The sequence below is a fragment of the Gymnodraco acuticeps genome, unplaced genomic scaffold (assembly GCF_902827175.1).
Source record: "Gymnodraco acuticeps unplaced genomic scaffold, fGymAcu1.1, whole genome shotgun sequence".
Lineage (NCBI taxonomy): Eukaryota > Metazoa > Chordata > Actinopteri > Perciformes > Bathydraconidae > Gymnodraco > Gymnodraco acuticeps.
The window spans coordinates 454,966-476,494 of NW_022992111.1; the positions used below are offsets into that span (position 1 = coordinate 454,966).

The window sequence follows — 21,529 nt, forward strand, 5'->3', positions numbered from 1 at the left end:
TGTGTAATCGGTCTCTGGGAGCCAGAATTCTTGTTGGTTGCAAGGGGATCAAATACTTATTTCACACAATTAAATACAAATCCATTTATATCTCTTATATAATACATATCTCTGGATATTCTTTTTGATATTCTGTCTCCCCTCAGTAAAGTAACCTTAAAATGATAGACTGTTCATTTATTTGTAAGTGGGTAAACTTACTAAATCGGAGCAGAGAAGTAAGCGGCTAATTGAACAATCTGAGCCGTGGTTGGCAGGACCAACCAGAAGATCCAGAGCCGGCAAGCCCAAGATGTTGCTATCCACATCTGCAGTGTAGAGAATAGCCCTTTGGCTCTGTTTGACCAAAGCAGAAAGAAAGCCACTAATTCACCACTCTGAGCCAAACCAGAGCTGTCAAGCCCAAAATGTTGCTATCGATAACTGCAATGTAGAGTAGCTTAATTCATATTTCTTTGTATCTAGGAAATTCCCCTGTCAGGCACTCAGCTGATAGCTATTGCTAACTGTGTTGATTCGTTTTAATATGGTAAACAATGCTCAATGATTCTCAGGAAATCTGGAACCTGTTTGAACAACCTTGGATATTGTCCAACAAAGCAAAAGTGACAAGTGATCCTTTTCATTGTTACCACATAACTGAAGGAGGCGGTGGCAGTGACAGTTCGTCAAATTGTATTAAACTACTTTAAGGATCGTTAATCAACTTGGTTTCCGATGAAAGGCAAGTAAGTGCATGATTCAGACAACATATTCCTTTCAAGTACACAAATTCTCACGCATTGAGATCCACAAAATTGCCCTCCCACCTTATCTTTTATTCCTACAAAATGCCAGAGAAAAACGACTGACTAATAAAATCTTAGGTTGCACAACGAGAACACTGACAGCAAACAACATACAGTACAAGCTTCGGCTGGTTTAGTTTGCATTTTGGTTGCTGAGAATGTATGTAATATAAATTACAATACAAAATGTACTGTACATTAAAGTGGACACATACAGTGTCCATTTAATGCTCTCATTAAATAAGATTGCATTCAGCTGACTCTGTAATCCAAGACGACTTACAATAAGGGCAGTAAGCCATAAGGATTCATACTAAGGACAACAAGAAAACTGCTGACACATTCACTTCAAACGAGCCGGACCATTGAAAGTGCTGTTGCATAAGAAAGACTCTTAAGTACTTTTTTATTTTTTATCAGCCAAGGTACAAGTGAAACAGGTGGGTTTTCAGTTTACAACGCAAGATGCTAGACTCTCTGCTTTCTATACGTGAAGCAAAAATGCATGTCTTTTTTTAGCTGTACCTGGGTCCACTTCGAAGTGATTATCTTTTGTTATTATTATTAGTTCATATTTGTTTTTGTTTTGAATTCATAGGTAGAGAGAAAACACATATTTATCTTTATCAGATCACATACCGTTGCCTTAAAAAACATTATTTGTTTATTTTCCTGTGGTTTCTCAGTTGCAGCAACTGTTCAGCTCAGCTGACTAAAGGGATGTTTCACTCAGACAAGATAACCTTGACGGTCCAGAAAAGGTTTTGAACATATCGCTTCATTATAAGATAATGTTCAACATGTTTTTAATGTTTCATGTGAAAAGTGTTTTAGCCAGTACAAAATAAACTCACAGCAGCTTTTCAGTCAGAATCTACTTGAACACAGTGAGCTACACTGATATTTTTAATGAGCGAGGAAGCTTGTGTTGATCTGGCGTGCTGAATTTTATACACAATCATGTAAGTATTTTTCCTCATTGACTTCCATGTCAATAAATATAAGTACACGACTGCCTAATGTCTGCACACTATGACAATGCATTTGTTGTTGTTTTGCCGGAAAAAAGTGTCAGCATTCTCATATTATTTTCACATTTCCTGCTTAAAAAAAGCCTGGTCTTTATTGCAAAAAAGGACGTTGTTGTACATGAGTTTTGGTCTTAATATGCGCTGCTCAATATGGGCCTAATAAGGCAGTAGTACCAGAAGAATAGTAATTCTCTCATAATAACACTTAATAAATATAATATATTCTTATTTAACAAGACATGAAAATATAGGTGTTAATCAAGTCTAAATAACTCAAAAGTAGGTATTCTATCTAAGAATGTTCCCTATTTTAAAGTGAAGTCTTGTTCATAACCAATAAGCTAGTAATTTCACTCTAATAGATCTGAACAGGTTCCCTATTCTAAAGTTGCCTCCTCTTCACACTTTGTAAATACATTATAGCACAAAACTACTGAAATGAACCTCAACAGTACATGAAGAAAGTAGGCACACGTTGAAATATCTGTTTTATTAATGAACCCCTAAAGAGAGGTTCAGACACATGTTCCAAAACATGTCAAGTTAAAAAGCAGTTAAAATGTAAGTATTGAAGTCAATGGGGAGAGAAAAATCATCTTTCGATCCCGTTTGAATTGTGCCACGAATTACACAGATGTTTTTCAATTTAAAAGATAATTTTGCAAGTTAAAAAAAAAAATGGTCGTACAACTGTGAAGTAACACTTTTTTTGTTTGTGTGAAACCGCTCAATGAACTCCATCTCTGGTCTCGCACAACACACGTTACCACCACCAAGACGGCCGTCACGTTGGCACATTTCACCTCTTTCTTTCAGAATGAGGCAAAAAGTATTAAACGAGGAGAAAGTCACTACAAGTCTGGGCATGTTGAGAGCTGTATATACACAAAAGGGGAGTTAGTCGGTTCCGTATGCATTTTCTAGTTCTACTACTTCTTTCTGGACACTCCCACAAACTGTTTGTATAAATAGCAGAATCAGTGGGGATTACCTTTATCGAAAGATCCTTTCTTCAGAGAAACTTCTCGCTCATTAAAAGGTAAGAGAGATGCTTTGTGATTGTTGATCAGTTAAGCAATGACTGGACAGTAACACATTCAGTGGGACATTTTATATTAGTTGTATAATACTTTTTGCTTAAGTCATTTTAATTATGATACCGAATTTGAAGGGTTTCTTTGCACTGAGGTCGATGTAATCACAGTTACTCGTATTAGTACTGAATGGTTATTATAGTTCTCTCACAACCAGGATTCTTCTGCTTTCCAGAGTGAAAATGGTGGACTATAAAGTGACAGTATCCACTGCCTGCTTCGATGATGCCGGCACTTCAAGCAGGGTCCACATTAAGCTGAAGGGAAGAGATGGGGATAGCGAACGCACCTGGCTTAAAGGAGATTCCTCTTTCATCCCAGGAGCTGTAAGTCTTAAATATGCCTTTCTATTTTTAAACAAAGGCTTTAACATGGTTCCATAAACTGAACAAGAGATAACACACACACTTGTTCTAATTTACAGAAACTCAAATAATATAAACCTTTAATTATCCCTGTAGGGTAATTCAGGTGTTTATTAAGCAACATGAATAAGATTGAAATACAGGATAGCACAGGTAAGTGTTCACACAAGGAACACTCTGCAGCCTTGACATCTAGTTGCTCTCTGGGAAGAGGAAGCAAGGACAGTGAACATCTTCCGTATTACGCACATTTTATTATTTTCTCAAACCTTATACATTCACTCATTTTGTGATAATCATTTCGATGTCGAAGCTTATTGGTTATCAAATACACTTTATCTCTTGTATCAATGTTTCCAAACAATTCCTGTCATTAAACCAGGTGTCTTCTTTCACTGTTTCCTGCCCTGTCTCCATTGGAGATCTACATGGGATAGAGCTAGACAAAAAGCCACCAGAAATAGAAGATGATTGGTTCCCTGTCAAGGTGGTAGTCAAATCCCCCGAGGGAGTCACCTACACGTTTCCTATTTTCCGCTCCATCCCTACCACTGATGTACAAAACTTTGATGAGGAAAAAAAAATAAAAGGTTTGTGAAAATGTTTGTTGTACTGTACGATGTTCATTTACCAGAAGACATTAAGTTACAACAAGTTATTCAAGCTGGTCTATAAGGAGTCCAGAGACAATTCTGTATGTTCAATCTTTTTTTGATTCTTTTTTTAAGCTCCGACTATGCGTTCTAATGCAAAACGCAGTCGGCACCTTGTGCACCGGGATTGGGAAAAGGAATACAAGTAAGAGCTCAGAGCGTATTCACATTTTAATTGTATTTATTCCAAAGATAACATGTATCCAAACCTCCTCCACCTTTGGGTAAATATATTCATGATATGTAATGACAAATGAATCACAATGTGACATTGTTGTACCAGGGGTTATGAGTATAAAAAAAAAATTGTAGGTGCAGTTTCCCCCTTGTTAAGCATTAGAGTGGTCGTTTTAACAGCTAATAACGGCCTCACCACTTTGCTTTTTTCTATTTATCACAGGTGGCATTTGTATGGAGAAGGAATGCCCTATTGCATGAAGGCAGAATCGATTTGGTCTCTGCCTTCGGAGGTCAGGTTCTCCTTGACCAAGGATGCGGAGTTAGCATATAATCTCTCGACAGGGTGAAGTCTACAAAACACCTACCTACCTACCTACAAATACAGTGATTGTATTTTAATAAAGGTTTTTTTCTAGGCTGGTAGAGATGAAGGTGAAGGGACTTGCTGATTCCAAAGAGAACTGGACTGATCTTGATGATATCAGGGCAATATTATGGACCAAGAACTCCTTAGCAGGTGTACAATCATAGATTTTCAAATTATTAATTTATTTTGTAACCGAAAATGGTAAATCATGCGGAAGATTTTTATAAAAGAAAATCATAAACTCAACTAAGTGCAGCTCTTTTGTCCAGACCATGTCCGGAAACATTGGACAGAGGATGCTTTCTTTGGCTACCAGTACCTAAATGGTGTCAACCCCATGTTGATCCGACGTTGTTCAGCTCTGCCCAAAAACGTTCCTGTCACTGATGAGATGGTCTTCCCCAGAGGTCTGTATACCTTGGCAGAGGAAATGAAGGTGAGTGTCTTGATACTCTCAGTAGTGTTTTGCCCAATGACATGATGAATTAAGAATTGTCTGTCACAATTACATGTTCATTTAGTATGTGTAATATATATACTGTGTTGATGTGATTCAAATTGTTATTCATCCTCTCTAAAACAGAAAGGCAACATATTCCTGTGTGACTACAAGCTTCTGCATGGACTGAAAGCAAACATCATTGATGGGAAGCAGCAGTACATGATGGCTCCCCTCGTCCTGCTCCACAAAACACCTGATGACAAGCTGAAGCCAGTTGCTATTCAGGTAAGATTTGCACTCAAGTAGCTAACATAAAAGATCTATGCATTGATTAACTATCATTGATTCAACATACCATTCAAACTGCAGAAGAAGTCGGCCTATACGTTTATTTATTCCTGCCTGAGCCAGAGCCAGGCAGGAGTAGTTGAGTCGGATCAACTTTTTTTACAAGACACAAAAGCATTGATGTATAAAAGACAAAGGAACGTGGGGCTGCTGCTCTAAAGTGAACCCTTTGGTCTGACATGGGCTTCAATGAAAATGTATATTTCCCCTTAAAGGTTCTATATAAATGCAATACATCTATATATATAGCGCTTTTCCAGTCTTTGGAACCAATCAAAGCGCTTTTACTCTCATGCCAGCATTGATCCATCCACACACTAATTAGGGGAGACTAATTTACACCCCAATTGGCCATTCCATCGGGAGCAATTTAGGGATCAAAATCTTGTCCGAGGACACTATTGAAACCATTGACCCGACAACTGGTGGATGGCGCTCTTCCTCCTGAGCAACATGGTTGCTATGAAACTACTTTCTATGTAAAGATATAGGAGTATTGATTATCTAAGTAGTGAATTAAGTCACAGTACGTGGACTAACTTCCATATTTAAGCGATTACCATATTGATTGAAAAGCAGAGAAAAGTTATAGTAAATAGGCAAAGAAACAGCAACTAGAAAATGCATTTCTTGCAGAAAATGCGTGCGAATGCTGTAAACTGTGAACATTTATGGCTGAATTTAGCTGAAAATGCAGAAAAAGCTGAATATGTTATTAGCTGAATGGTAGCTGCTTTTAGCTAAAAAAATGCAGAAAAAGCTGAATATTTAAAAGAAAAGGTTTAAAAAAGGTATAAACAACAACATGTATAGCCTTGATGTCCTGAAATAGCTGAATAATGTAATAGTTTAATGGGTTATGCAGCTGAAAATAGGCTGAAGGAGTTAAATATCAGATGTAAGTAGTAGTGAATGAATTTGTATTAAGATGAGAAAAGAAAGTAAAAAGGCTTGGGAAACTTTTGAACTAACTTGATGGTGAATGATCTGTCGCCATGGCAATGGCATTTGATGACATCCCATAATACTCTTAGATGTGTTGATGGCTGCATTGTTACCAAACCTGTGAAGTTTTGGGCCATTTCGAGTATTTTCACTGAAGTTATGAGAAAACCGTGTTTCATGGTGAGCATTGTGTTGCCATGGCAACGGCATTTGAAGAAATCTCAAAACTGTCACGTAGATGTCTTCACGGCTGGACTGTTAGCACACATGTGAAGTTTGCGCACTCTTTGAACATTTGCATAGGAGTTATAGTGACATCATATTTTATGGCGAGGGATGCGTTTCCATGGAAACGGCATATGGTGAGATCTCAGATTTGGCGTAGAGCTGTGGAGGCATGGACCGGTAATATACAAGTGAAGATTGGGGGACGATTGGACCGTGTCCATTGGACTTATAGCGACATCAAGTTGTATGGCGAGGGATGCGTTTCCATGGAAACGGCATATGGTGAGATCTCAGATTTGGCGTAGAGCTCTTGAGGCATGGACCGGTGATATACAAGTGAAGATTGGGGGACGATTGGACAGTGTCGATTTGACTTACAGCCTCATCGTGTTTCATGGCGAGTGGTCTGTCGCCAGGGTCGGCTCTAGAACAAATCGAATGGGGGGGCAATCATTTACCAAGGGGGGGCACACACTGCCGTCAACAACCAACACACAAACACCAACGCAACTTCAATTTAAAAAAACATGCTGTAAAGTCTATTGTCTTTCACACACATTGCAGGGGTGTAGTGCTATTGTATAGCGCACCTATGACTTGTGCATACATGCACGGTTGTGGCTGGCACGACCACCAAAACAGAAACATATAAGGACAGAGGGTGTCGTTTTCTCATACTGATATTCTGCACAAACTGTGCTGTTGTATTTGCTGTAAAGTGTCTTTACTGTAGGTTATTTTTTTATTATATGTACAGCACTTTGGCTCGACCAAAAATCGTTGAAAAATGTGCTATATAAATAAAACTTGATTTGATATGGACATAGGCCACCATATAAAAAGTGTGCAAATGTATTTAGTATCCTATCCATGTGAACATGTTTTAGGTGGGGGTGGACCTAACCTCCTCTAGGAGGGTCTGGGGGCATGCTGCCCCGGGAAGATTATTTTTTAAAATATTGAAGTTAAAAGCATCAATCTGGTGCACTTTGACAGCAAAATGAAGAGATCTATGGATAGCCTACACTCAGCATCCATATGAAACAGAACTGTACACAGATTTACTTTTTCTTTATGGATATTTTACTAATCATTCCCCTTTTAAACTGTATTCTTGTGTTACTGTCCTATAGTATTTCATACCCGTTTTTCATTTATTCTCTCTTTAATAACTATAATGATCATATAAAGGTATTCCTCGAAAATACTTACATAAATGGTGACCAAACCGTGTGAGACCCACTGAGATAACTTACACTAAAGTGAACTATCTAAACACTGAGAGAGTCCTTACCTCACTGAGCTGACGTTATAAGATCCTCACAGTCTGACAGGAGAGGACTCTCCTCCACCTTGGTGTAGAAACAGCCCTTTATATCCGTTAGCATAGCTAGCTAACCAGATGCTAACAACATTCCACGTTACCGCTCGCGAACTCACAAAATGCGCTCGTGCCACACACACACACAGAGCCGAGCTTGAATGAAACACAGAGACCCATGTACTTGTACTGTACTGTATATCATATTATTTTCGATGGCTTTACTCTGTATAATCAGTATAACAGATGAACAGATCGCCACTGGGCTTTCATCTAAACACACAGCCACGTAATGATAACAAAAAAAAGGTCGGGGGTCATTGGTCAAGCAACACACCAATCAGAGAGCAGCAGTGAGCACACCTCAGGCTGTGTTTTATATTTGTATTCTTTATTTCTGATGTATTTCACACAAAAAACCTTTAGTGGAAACGTTTTCACTTATGATTACAAAAAGAAAAAAACGGCAAAGTGGCAAGGCTTGCCAACCCTGCGTTGGGGGGGGCACAGTGACTCATTTGGGGGGGGCATGGCCCGCGAACAACCTGATCTCACCAGAATGCGTGACTCCACCACGACTCCTTAACACCGCATTGCGTGGTGGAGTCACGCATTCTGCTACATTTACGTGTCGGCACCACGCAAAAAACCCCAATGTAAAGTGAATGAGGCTCTTTTGTCGTGGTGCACACACGCATTTCTACAACGTCCCGCAGTGAGCTTTTATTCTATAAAACGTTTTTAAAATCTACTTTATATCTTGTAGTAACTCACAGGAGGCTTCTTTTATTTTATTTGTATTCATAATAATTTTCATTTTTCGTCAGAATGTAAAAATTACATTAGTTACGAATTGTTGTTCTCAAAAAACAGTGCATTGTGTGTAATGCAACTGTGATTTTTATTAAATTAGTTAGTTTTTAAGGAAGGCCAGAGCTTCAGCTGTGTCAAATAGATTGTTCCCTTTAGTTCACGTTATTTAAAAGATAATGATCATGTCCCCTTTATTGTATTACGAGCGTCCATTCCCATTGGATAATGGAGAATTTTACACCCGACTGTCGAGTGATTTTCTGCACTACTCATCAGCTCAAAAACACCACGTTCTGTTTTAATTTCACAATAAAGTTAGTAGTAATAATCTGTTTTGATATTATTGTTTTGTATTAACTACTAGACCGCTGGGTCATGTTAAGACCATATTTTCTGTGTTGCTGTGGGGTTTTTCCATCGCTTTTGTGTTACAAATATCAAAACAATAACAAAATATATCCGTCGTAAACTAAACCAGAAACAGCAGTATATTTTATTTTGTTAACACTTTAAACTTGACCGTTTTTTAACCCGCACCTCCTACTGGTTAAAGCACGTTATTACACGTTTGGAGTAATTGCAATGCAGGAAGATTGTGTTGCTTTTTAATGACTGTTTAAAATGCCTTTTTCTTAATGTCTTTCATTTTTGTAAAGCACTTTTGAATGTGTTATATTTGATGAAAACATTTAAATATTAAGAGTACATACACAATAGTGGGAAAGTAGAAGGTCAATGATATACATATAGAATAGAAAATATCAAGAAGATACTGTAAATAATATCTACAATAAAAACAGTTTAGTGCCTGATAGGAGGATGTGCAAAACAAACAAACTAATAAGGCTTTATTTAAACATTAAAGAATACTTTAGGCTAAGGTCTTCTTTTAAATAAGAAAAAAGCTGTGGGGGTATCTATCTACAGATACTTATTAAGCCTGACAAAAGACTTAACGTCTAATATATATTGCATGGTTTGTTTTGGAACTTGACAATCAACTTTCCTGCAATGTTAACTATGTTGAAGCACTTATTTTAACCGATATTATACATATTTATTATACTCTTATAAGATGTTAGATAGAATAATAAATGTGCAAAATGTGACAGTTTAATGGTGGAGGTACACACATATTGATAGATGTCTTGTAATGCACTGTTGAGGAACCTGTGACCCAAGTTTTGCATTCATTGCATAACTACACCGTAGCTGTGTATATGATATGTCAATAAACCTTTGAAAATCTTGAAAGGGATGTGCAAAATAGCCATAATATACAGTCTTTAATGAACGATTAGAGAATAACGAGTAATGAATATGCTTTATACGGATCTGCAGATAAATGTTTAGTCTTCTCGAGCACCAACTATCAAATATCTCGCCTGATTGTTGGCACTTGACAATCACCTTCACTGAATTTTACTCAGGTGTAACTAAAGTCTGATTTAAGGGTTGTTTATATTTCACATCATTAATCCAAATCTGTAAAGTAACTAAAATAAATGTAGTGGAGTAAAAACACCACGTTAACCTTAAAGAAAGCCCTCAGGATTATAAAAGACCCCCATCACCCCAGCCACAAACTGTTCTGTCTGCTGCCGTCTGGCAGGCGGTACCGCAGCATCCGGACTAAAACCACCAGACTCAGGGACAGCTTCATCCCACAGGCTATAAGATTATTAAACACCTGAACTTAGAAACAACATCCATAACATTCATCTGGCTGCTACCTAGAAATTATGTATCTAATATATCATATTCACAATGTAGTGACTGCTTTTTGGCTTTTGTTTTCTTAGTTATGTTCTCTTTTATATGTGTGTGTTATGTGTTATGTGTAACGTTGCTGCCTTCTTGGCCAGGTCAGCATTGAAAATGAGATTGTATCTCAATGCTTTTATCTGGTTAAATAAAGGTTAAATAAAAAATAAAAAAGATACCAATCACTTGTATGTAGACTCTTATTGCACTATTTCACTATTTTTTCTGTATATCTGTTTTATTGTGTTGCACTGTTGGAGGAGCCTGCGACCTAAGGGGGGGATAGGACACGTTGGATTCCTGTTTTGAATAGTGTGCCGTCGATGGGTTTCATTCCATTTCAAGGTGCTTTTTGACGCTCCGTGTAAACTTCGCGCACTGCCACTTAGGGCTGTGCAATTAATCGTATTTTAATCGCGATTACGATTATGGTTTGCGACGATTATGAAAACAGCATAATTGACAAAATACGATTATTTTTGCTGGGTGCGCTTTCGCCCCTCCCTAAATGCCCACTCGGCCACGTGGGAGTGACATGTGTTGTGAGTGTTCAGCGCGAGCGAATATGTCAGATCAAGAGCAGCAACTCGTTAAAAGGAAGGGTACAACTATTTCCACTATTTGGAAGTACTTTGGCTTTCAGGAGTCCGACGTGGAGCAAAACAAAGTATAGTGCAGGATTTGTTACCAGGTTGTGTTGGCACCACACGCTAACACAACCAATCTCTTTAATCATCTGAAATACAACCACAAAGTGCAATACGACCGGGCAGTAATACAACAAAAAGCAGATGCCCGCTCGACTTCATCCACAACATCATCACAGTCATCGATTCAGGACGCATTGTACAGAGCAACGGCCAACGCGACGAGCTCGCAGACACACAGAGATATTACAGGTGCCATTACATTTCACATCGCTAAAGATATGTGCCCAGTTAGCACTGTTAGCAACCAGGGCTTTAAGCAACTTGTCAACACGTTGGACAAGCGTTACGCGATGCCGTCTCGGTATTATTTCAGCAGGTCTGCGGCTGCGCTATATGACAAATGCCGTGGGGAAGTTGAGAGAGATGTGGCTTCAGCTGACTACTTTGCTACCACAACAGACCTATGGTCTAGCCCAGGGGTGCCCAACCAGTCGATCGCGAGATGTGTCTAAAAATAGAACAACAATATTCTGTTTTATCGTTAATGTCCTGTAACATAATCTTCCTGTGCCAGAATAATGCACTTGAACGCATCAAAGCTTTGTGATTGGCCGGCGTCACCGCTGTGTCGGGGCGTGGCTGAGGGTCTTCAGTACAGGTGGCAATATTGTCACCTGCCTGCGCTCATCTCTGAAACCAGACCATGTAAACAGCCTGGTGTTTCTTGCAAAACATCTTTAAGAGATGACATGAGCAGCCCTACCAGCATTTGCCATGGTGGCCTAAACATTTTTATTTGGTCTTAAATTGTAGTTCAACATTTATTTCCTTACTTACGTCATGGTTACTTCTGGACCATGACGGTTGGCCAGCCTTCAACGTTTAACTGAGTGGAATATGTTGAATATGTTGAACCAAAATGTTGGCTATATGTTAAGGAGTTTTCAGTAGGTTGTGACAGTGCACTGCAACATATTTGATTTCATTTATTTTGGTCTAATTTATTTTTATTTATCATATTAATAATATATGTTTAGTATGGTTTTGGAAGTGCGCTCCAACATATTTGTTGATCTTGTTTATTGGTAAAATATTATTTGTTTTAAAGTTCAATAAATGGTCAATGAATAATCGTCAAAATAATCGTGATATCAATTATTGACCCAAATAATCGTGATTATGATTTTTGCCATAATCGCACAGCCCTACTGCCACTCCAACATCCAATCACAGAGCTTGGGGACTGATCACGGGGTTTGTCAAGCTAAGCACATGGTGTAGTCCCAAACGATAGCTGAGGATTCTGGGTAGTGTAGTGTCTTCTGCCATCCAAAAACTCCGAACAAATATTCGTTTCTCCGAATCGAAGGGGAAAAATACAAAAGCATTGTACACAATTTAAACCAATCAATGTTGTGTAATTAACAAGGATAATCTGGTGTTTTTGAGTTGATGAGTAGTTCAGATATCACTGTAAAATCAATCGACAGTAAAGAGAATACTCACTTCCGGGTGTAAAATTCTCCGTTATCCAATGGGAATGGACGCTCGTAATACAATAAAGGGGACATGATCATTATCTTTTAAATAACGTTAACTAAAGGGAACAATCTATTGATACAGCTGAAGCTCTGGCCTTCCTTAAAAACTAACTAATTTAATAAAAATCACAGTTGTATTACACACAATGCACTGTTTTTTTAGAACAACAATTCGTAACTAATGTAATTTTTACATTCTGACGAAAAATAAAAATTATTATGAATACAAATAAAATAAAAGAAGCCTCCTGTGAGTTACTACAAGATATAAAGTAGATTTTAAAAACGTTTTATAGAATAAAAGCTCACTGCGGGACGTTGTAGAAATGCGTGTGTGCACCACGACAAAAGAGCCTCATTCACTTTACATTGGGGTTTTTTGCGTGGTGCCGACACGTAAATGTAGCAGAATGCGTGACTCCACCACGCAATGCGGTGTTAAGGAGTCGTGGTGGAGTCACGCATTCTGGTGAGATCAGGTTGCCCGCGAATGACCCCCCATGACGCCGACCCTGTCTGTCGCCATGGCGATGACATTTGATGACACCCCATACTACGCTTAGATGCATTGATGGCTGCATCGTTATCAAACCTGTGAAGTTCTGGGCTGTTTGGAGTATTTTTACTGAAGCTATGAGAAAACCGTGTTTCAAGGCGAGCATTGTGTTGCCATGGCAACGGCATTTGGAGAAATCTCAAGACTGTCCCGAATCGTCTTCACAGCTGGACTATTGAAGTCTGCTGCATGTCAGTTGGAGTGATGACATCATCGTGTTCCATTACACAGGTGTTTATATTTGAACTAACGAGCTCTGTAGAGATCACAGGTTTCCATTGTTCTGAATGAGAGATGAACCTCTTACATGTGAACGTTTTGTGGAAGAACCGTAACAGATATCTGTGAAATTTCAAAACGTGAAGCATGTCAAGGAAGTTGAGTATCTGAAGTGTAATTTGTGTGTAGTTTTGGGTTAATAATGTGGCCTTTTTGGCAGTTTAACTAAAGGTGTGCGGCTGCTACCATGAGGAAATATCTGCCTGAAATTACAATGGGCTTCAATGGAGGAATGTTGAACGTTTTTGTCACTTAATGCCCTCAAGAGGCATTTTCTTTAATATTTTTTCTTATTTTTTCTTTATTTTCCAAGCTAGGAGAGGTTTTCCTACGTTTTCCATGAAAAAATATGTCTGAGGAGTGTAGGGTTTGGGAAGTATGGCAAGTTTAAAACATTTTTGGGGGAGAATTTTGAGCTGTCCTGCACTCTGTTTTGAGATCAAAGCACTCTAGAGTTAAAGAGCTGCTCCATCCACTCCAATGTTAAGATCTAGAAAATGCCTCTCTACCAAGCTCCAAACTAAATTCAATATTTCAAAAAGTTGAAAAGATATCAAAATCAAAGTGTTATAGCTGAAGGTATTGTGATCATTTGAAAGTTGGAATGAAGTGTCTGGCTGAAATTATGTGGAAGGAGATGCATTTGGCGCAAAGTGTAGGAAAAGTGGATTTGAAGGCTCTTCCCATTGACTTCAATGTTAAAAAAAAGAGTTTAAAAAGCTGAATATTTCAAAAAGTATGAAATATTTTGAAAAAGCTGAAAGTTTCCCATCGATTCCTGAACAGGCTGAATAGTTTAATATTTGAATGGTTTCTGTAGCTGAAAATAAGCTGAAGTTATGGAGTGCCAAAGTATTGGCTGAAATAATAATAATAAGGGGAAGAATAAAGTTTTGAAGTACTATAGTGGAATGCTGTAAACAGCATTCGCACTAATTACAGAAAATTGATCAATGGATTGAAGGAACCACATCACCCTTCCTTCTCCTGCAGCTGAAGCAGACTCCAGCAGGAGACAACCCCATCTTCCTGCCTACTGATTCTGAGTACGACTGGTTGATGGCCAAGGTTTTCGTGAGAAGTGCAGATTTCAACCTGCATGAAATCAATGGTCACCTGCTGCGCACACATCTGCTGGCTGAAGTCTTCACAGTGTCACTGATGCGCAATGTGTCAAGGAAACATCTACTGCATAAGGTACCTGGAATAAGAATACTTGAATAACTGTAGCTGTATTTTTTCAACTTGCTTTCTTTGTTAGCATTTAATAGCAACTAACAGAGTTCCCTCTTTCCAGCTGCTCCTACCTCACACTCGTGACACTCTGGAAATCAACGTACTAGCTCGAAACTACCTCATATCTGAGAAAGGATCTTTCTCACAGGTACGGAAAGACCAACTTTTTTAATATCATGTACAGTATTTGTCTCTAACTATATCCCGAAATATTGACCGTTCCCTAGTTTGTAGCTTCTGGTGGAGAGGCTTTGAAGACCATCCTGAAGCGATCACTGTCCTCATTGACCTACAGCTCCCTCTGCATACCAGAGGATATCACTGAGCGTGGCCTGGAGGCTGTGCCCAACTTCTACTACAGGGATGATGGACTCAAGCTCTGGGATATCATCCAAAGGTATCATAGTGTAGGCAGTTTCTATTCTGCAATAATAATATGTGCTAGGGATGCAAATAATGTATATTGTAGTTGCCATGCGATAAAGACTCAGATGTTGCTTAGGGGTAGGTTTGTTTGAAACAAACAAACAACTGAATCACATAAAACTAATTATGTCAATGAAGAAAGGATAGATCCGTTGGCACGCACAAAGGCTATGGATCTGTTTTAGTGCAGTTATTGCCCCAGCAAAGAGCACTAATCCTGCAGTAAAGCAACTTGAAAATACAAATGCAGAATTAGAGTTGATTGTTTTCCATTCCCCATCTGCAGAAGTGTGCTCCATATTTTGGTTCATGAGGCCTGGCTACAAAGACTTTAAGATTTCATAAAGTGTCAAACGTACACCTATAAAACCAATTGGTTCCCAACACTTTGAGAAGGTTTATTTACACAAGAGAACATCTACCATCTTGAGAACTGTATCCATTTTCAGTTGGTGGGTGTATTTCTGGGAACCCAGTGGTGTAGCTAGCTAGCAGAACGTACAATAATTGTGATCCCAGTATGACTATCCAGCGGCGTCCATGGTTACTCACATTGCAATGGTCACATGACTGTTGTCAAACATGGATAACAAATTGTGGGGCAGGAAAAACTCAAACAAAACGATATGAGGTTAATATATTGAATTGCTCTCTCTCTCTCTCTCTCTCTCTCTCTCTCTCTCTGTCTGTCTGTGTGTGTGTGTGTGTGTGTGTGTGTGTGTGTGTGTGTGTGTGTGTGTGTGTGTGTGTGTGTGTGTGTGTGTGGGTGTGTGTGTGTGTGTGTGTGTGTGTGTGTGTGTGTGTGTGTGTGTGTGTGTGTGTGTGTGTGTGTGTGTGTGTGTGTGTGTGTGTGTGTGTGTGTGTGTGTGGTGTGTGTGTGTGTGTGTGTGTGTGTGTGTGTGTGTGTGTGTGTGTGTGTGTGTGTGTGTGTGTGTGTGTTGTTGTGTCGTGTAACTACTCTGGTCTTGAAAGAACTTTACGCATCGAACTGATGTCCACAATCACGTTTATTCTCTTCTTTGTACAATCATGAAACACCGTGAAAACGTGTTCGCCTAGTAGACCAGCAGTAGAATTATCGTTATCACATCGTTGACACTTTTACCGCCCTTTTACTCTCTCTCAAACACAATATAAACATCCGGGGCAAGAGGTCACATGTCTTCCGGAAAGACAACTCTGAACTTTGTTTTATTTTGTAAAAATGATAAAACATACATTAAACACTCTTCAAAAAAGGACAAAACAATAATAAGGGACCTTTGAGCGTCAGCTACACTCCCACCAAAATTACCTTCAAACACATATGCAGATGTCAATACATATACAATATGAGATTTGCACCTTCCAAAGTAGGATGAATGCCGTCTCTCTTAATCAGACCAGGTTTTCCCCAGAAGGCTGTCCAATTATTTACGAAGCCCACATTGTTTGCTGGGCACCACCAAGACAACCAGCGCTGAAATGATGACATGCAGCAATACATGTCATCATTGATCAGATTGGGGAGGGGACCAGAGAAGATTACGGTGTCCGACATTGTTTTAGCATAACTACACACCGACTCCACATTAAGTTTGGTGCATTCTGATTGCATACATCATTACCACCGACGTGAATAACAATCCTCCTGTATTTACGTTTATTTTTAGCCAGCAGTTTAAGATGCGCCTCAACGTCGCCCGCTCTGGCCCCCGGAATGCATGTGACTTTGGAGGCTTCGGTCTCTAAATTCACGTGTCTCATAATAGAGCTACCAATAACCAGAGTTGGCTTCTCAGCGGGTGTCTCGCTGAGTGGGGAATATCTGTTAGATACGTGAACGGGTTGGTGGGGACCTGCGGGTTTCGCGGTATGCCCCTTCTGAACAGTCACCCAGTCTCCCTGCTGCTCGGGAGTTGCCGGGGGACGGCTAATAGGAGCTACCTTTTTGCCGGTCCGCACCGGCTAACATGGGCTTTACTGTAGCTGAGTTACTTTCTAAGATGCAGAGCCGGGCTTCTATGGCTATGATTCCCGCCTCCAACCTAACAACTATACTACATTTAACACATGTATCGGTACCAGTAAAGGAGGTAGGGAAGTAACCAAACATGAGACAGGTAGAGCAGGAAATAGCACCCGAGGGTGAGGAAAGAGCCATGGCTAGCTGGGTCATTCTACAGAAAAGGTGGAAGTGCTGTCACTTACTTTTGCAGACACCAAAATACATGACGTTGACCTAATACTCACATTCATTATATATATTAAATAAATAGAGATTGTCTTTGCAATGGTACTAAATAAAAATAATTAAATAAATGGTTTTATACGTAAATTGCAATTTATTTAAAATGCCAAGTTCAAGGAACTGCCTTGTCACTTTGATCATACATGGAAGTGGAGCCTATAGTTTTAATTTAAAAGATTTTTTTTTCAATAAATCTAATTTATATTTACATAACATTACAAGCATTAAATATAACACTGAAATGGTAAAAAAACGCAAATTATTATTAATAATATCAAATAAATGTCAGTCACCCAAAATTACGTCATTGGTGTTACTGCTACACAAAACGCTTTTATTTTTTAAATAATGTACTGTCTCTGAAGTGCTTCCTGTAACAAGAGATTATTTGAGGCAGTGCAGTGGACAAAGACATAAGGAAAGTCAGATACTTCTTACTTTGTTTGTTAAAGGTGTCATTTTATCTTCAAATTTTACATGCGTCTTTCAAGTCTGTCATTAGTGTTACTCATTGCATAGCCCTAGGGGTGAACATTTGAATGGGAAAATGTATTGTATTGAAGAGTTAAACGATTTTGACATTGACTGAAGCCATATTTGGTCTGACATGGCAGCCATTTTGTTAAAATGGTAGTGTTTTCTCCAAATTGTCACTGGTGTTACCGTCACTGGTGTTACTCTTCTTCCTGGTAACACGTAACACCAGTGACATTCCTATACAAATACGCTTTGTATAAAGTATAAAAATAATTTTAAATATAAAAATACTTTAAGCTCTACTTGTTGTGGATTCATCAAGTTAAGAGTTAGTTATTGCTATTTAACAGGTTTTAGATGTTTTTAGAAGGAATATATTTCAGCAGATTTGTATCACCCAGATTCCACCTTTTCTGTAGAATGACCCAGCTATCAAGCTAAAGTAGCTACCGTTAGCAAACCCGAATAGAGTGTAGGCAACTGTGGAGTTACAGTCGCTAAGAGAAGGAGAGTTGTGAGTGCTTAAGCTGTAGTAACGTGTGATTACAACGTCAGGCAATTGCCGTGATCAAGAGTTTTAAAACGATCGATTAAGTTAAGATAATAAGCTATCAGCAACAGAACAGGCACACAGGATACCCGGAGGTGACAACAACAACAACAACAACAACAACAACAACAACAACAACAACCGGAAGTTACAACATGCTTACCGCAATAGTGGTCCGTGTAGAAACAGTCTGTGTGTGATTACTATGTGGGCCATAATAATATGTGAGACATTTTCGTTTTCTTGGACCTTGATGTGAAGTTAGGATTTGTAATAAGCTTTGGGTATTGCAATTTCACACGTCTACAAAAGTATAGCTTAATTCAACTGATGAGGGCTATGTGAATAAATGTAAGCGATGTGATGCAAGTAGCTGTTGGCCACTTTAATTTGTTCAAAGTAGCTCTCAGATGAAGAACGGTTGGAGACCCCTGCTCTACAGAGTGTCATTCTAGTGCAGTGTGTATAATACACCAGCTAGAAATGTGTTTTACATTTCAGGTTTGTGCAGGGAATGCTCAGCTTCAACAGGAGTGATGCTGATGTTGAGCGTGACGACCAACTGCAGAATTGGATTTCAGAAATCTTCAAATATGGATTTCTTTCCCGATCATCAACAGGTGGGCTAAAGAAAAGCTACATGTTTTAGATAATAACTGTGCACATTGATGTACCATTGTAATATGATTATTTAAAAAAGGCATCTTAGTAAAGCATTTACTTCCCTCTGGTTCAGGGATCCCACAGAGCTTCACCACCGTGGAAGAGTTGGTGAAGTTTGTCACCATGGTGATCTTCACCTGCTCAGGACAGCACTCAGCCGTGAACACTGGACAGGTAAAGCCTCTTAATTAATATACTACAATTATGTTTTTGTGTGGAATGGGTAAATAAGGTTTTATTAGTATTTTTCTGTTCTGGAGAACGATGGATGAATTCTATTAAAACAAATTATATTAGACTTAGAGGATTGCAAGCAAGTCTTTGAAATAAATTTGAAAGCAAGTCAGCAAGGCTGTAGATAGGCACAGTGAGGCTTTAAGCCAAAACCAACAAACTATAACATGCTGTTAAACTCACAAGAGCAACTGGATTGAACCCACAATGCAAAACAATGAGAACAGAAACAGGAGTTGTATTACTTTAAAAAGGTTTTATTGCAAAACGGGCAGGTACTGTGAGTTTGTGGATCTAGTTAGGCAAGGCAAGGCAAGTTTATTTATATAGCACCTTTCAACACAAGGCAATTCAAGGTGCTTTACAAACATGAAAGACATTCAGACAAAGGCATTTAAAAACAGTCAATAAAAAGAAAAGATAATAAAAGAAACATTAAAAGAAAAAATAGTACATGAATACAAAAGTTACAGTGCAGTTTAAGATATGAATAGTTCAATTAAAAGCAGCGGCAAAAAGATAAGTCTTCAGCCTGGATTTAAAAGTAGTAAGAGTTGCAGCGGACCTGCAGGTTTCTGGGAGTTTGTTCCAGATATTTGGAGCATAATAACTGAACGCTGCTTTACCATAGTAGCAGAAAGAGCTGACACAAAAATCCAGGACACGGGGCTGAGGGATATATAATATATTATATAATATACTATATAATATACTATATAATAAGAGCGGCATTGGCTCAGTCTCAGGGACTTGGCTTGGGAACCGAAGGGTTAGTCCGATCACACCAAAAGAAAATGAGGAGTGTGCACTGGTAGCTGGAACCAGTTCATCTCCTGGTAACTGCTCCCTGGCTTCTTCACTCTACCACCTCTCATATCCTTCATGTGACTCTGTATTCTTCTTCTTTTCTTTCTTAATAGTGAAGATATATCTTTAGAAAAACATTGAACATCAAGGAGGCACTACAGAAAACTCTGTAATCTCCTCTCTGGACAATTAATGTCTGCACATATTTTGTTCTAAATGTAATGGCAACAAAATATTAATTCATTGCAGTATGACTATGGTGGCTGGATTCCCAACGCTCCAGCCACAATGCAACTTCCTCCACCAACCAAAAAGGGGACAACAAGTGAGAAAACACTGCTGCAGACATTGCCTAACAAGGGTCAGACAGCTAAAGCAGTGGTCACCTTGTGGCTACTCAGCCACCCAGGCAAAGACACCGTAAGTGCCCAAAACTTCCTGTGAAATAAATTACTATATGACCTCAAGATGTTCAGATGCTGTATCAAATCAATTAATATTATTAGCATTATATATATATTGCCAGATGTTATTTTATGTTTGATATACATTTAAATTTGAGCAGGAACATTTATTTTTGATGTATAATTGATGCCATCAGGTACATCTTGGCGACTACCCTAATGCCGACTTTGACGACACGACCCCCTACGAGCTGGTAAGGGCCTTTCAAGGAGATCTTCAAGCATTAAGTGCATGCATCCGTATTAGAAACGTGCAACTGGAGTTCCCATACACATACATAGATCCAGCGAAGGTAGAAAATAGTGTGGCTATCTGAATATCAGAAGGAATATGTTCCTGAGGTGCTGGCCAAATTCACCTTCATATTAACCAAAGTAGAAATGGGGAAAAACTGCATGTTATTAAATAATGTTGGTGTGGTGGAAGGAAACAATACTGCGTTTGATCATTGAGTGATGATCTGGGAATTTTTTTAACAGCCTGATTGATAAAACGGAAAATGTACAGTTTTAAATCATAATTGATAATTATTTCTTCTTATTAGCCCATTAAACAATACACAGGGTATCTTAAATCTTAACAAAACAAATAGCTCCTGGAAAAATATTATTTTGCATCACAATTGTCAGACTTAAGTAAACTGTGCCTTATTACTTATGGTAATAATGAAAAGATAAATATTTGTAGAGGGAATTTTGTTTTGCCATATTCACTACATGCCGTGTAACGTATCTGTATGTATAAAAAAACTGCTAGTGAGAAGTTTCTTATGATATCCATCTTTCATGGACGAAATGGGACAATTCCAACTTGTTTGTTTAAACTTGTATGTGATATGGAAAATGTAATAAACATGGTGTGGGTCATCTGAATATAAAGGTCATGTGGTGGATTTTTGGTTCCCCGAGAAAGGCAACTTGGTTTAATTATTATGTAAAAATGTACACTTATTTATATGATTAATAATGATATTAAATATATTAATTAACTTTTTTTTGTAATGATTATTAATTCCTCCGGATTCATTTTAGTTCCCTTATTGAGCAAATGACCCAACTTCTTTAAGTGACTCTTTA

At 38.6% G+C, this 21,529-nt stretch overlaps 1 protein-coding gene across 2 annotated transcripts; it reads left to right on the forward strand.

Moving 5' to 3' along the window:
- Positions 1-2,831: 2,831 nt before the first annotated feature.
- LOC117537750 (arachidonate 8S-lipoxygenase-like) lies at positions 2,832-21,331 on the forward strand. Of its 2 annotated transcripts, none has more exons than XM_034203081.1 (15): positions 2,832-2,858; positions 3,089-3,239; positions 3,661-3,868; positions 4,007-4,076; positions 4,332-4,454; positions 4,528-4,628; positions 4,748-4,914; positions 5,062-5,205; positions 14,359-14,562; positions 14,663-14,749; positions 14,829-14,998; positions 18,786-18,904; positions 19,021-19,121; positions 20,238-20,408; positions 20,590-21,331. In XM_034203081.1, the coding sequence occupies exons 2-15, from the start codon at positions 3,096-3,098 to the stop codon at positions 20,767-20,769; spliced, it is 1,989 nt and encodes a 662-aa protein (XP_034058972.1). In that variant the 5' UTR covers positions 2,832-2,858; positions 3,089-3,095; the 3' UTR covers positions 20,770-21,331. The 2 variants fall into 2 exon arrangements, with proteins under 2 accessions (XP_034058972.1, XP_034058973.1); XM_034203082.1 differs by having other exon boundaries at positions 2,833-2,858; positions 3,071-3,239.
- The last annotated feature ends 198 nt before the right edge of the window (positions 21,332-21,529 follow it).

Bases quoted from the DNA above. Each gene is read 5' to 3' on its own strand.
- LOC117537750 (XM_034203081.1), top strand. From the start codon at position 3,096: ATGGTGGACTATAAAGTGACAGTATCCACTGCCTGCTTCGATGATGCC. The intron at 4,629-4,747 runs GTGTACAATCAT...TCTTTTGTCCAG, and splicing joins GACCAAGAACTCCTTAGCAG to ACCATGTCCGGAAACATTGG. The intron at 20,409-20,589 runs GTAAGTGCCCAA...TGATGCCATCAG, and splicing joins GCCACCCAGGCAAAGACACC to GTACATCTTGGCGACTACCC.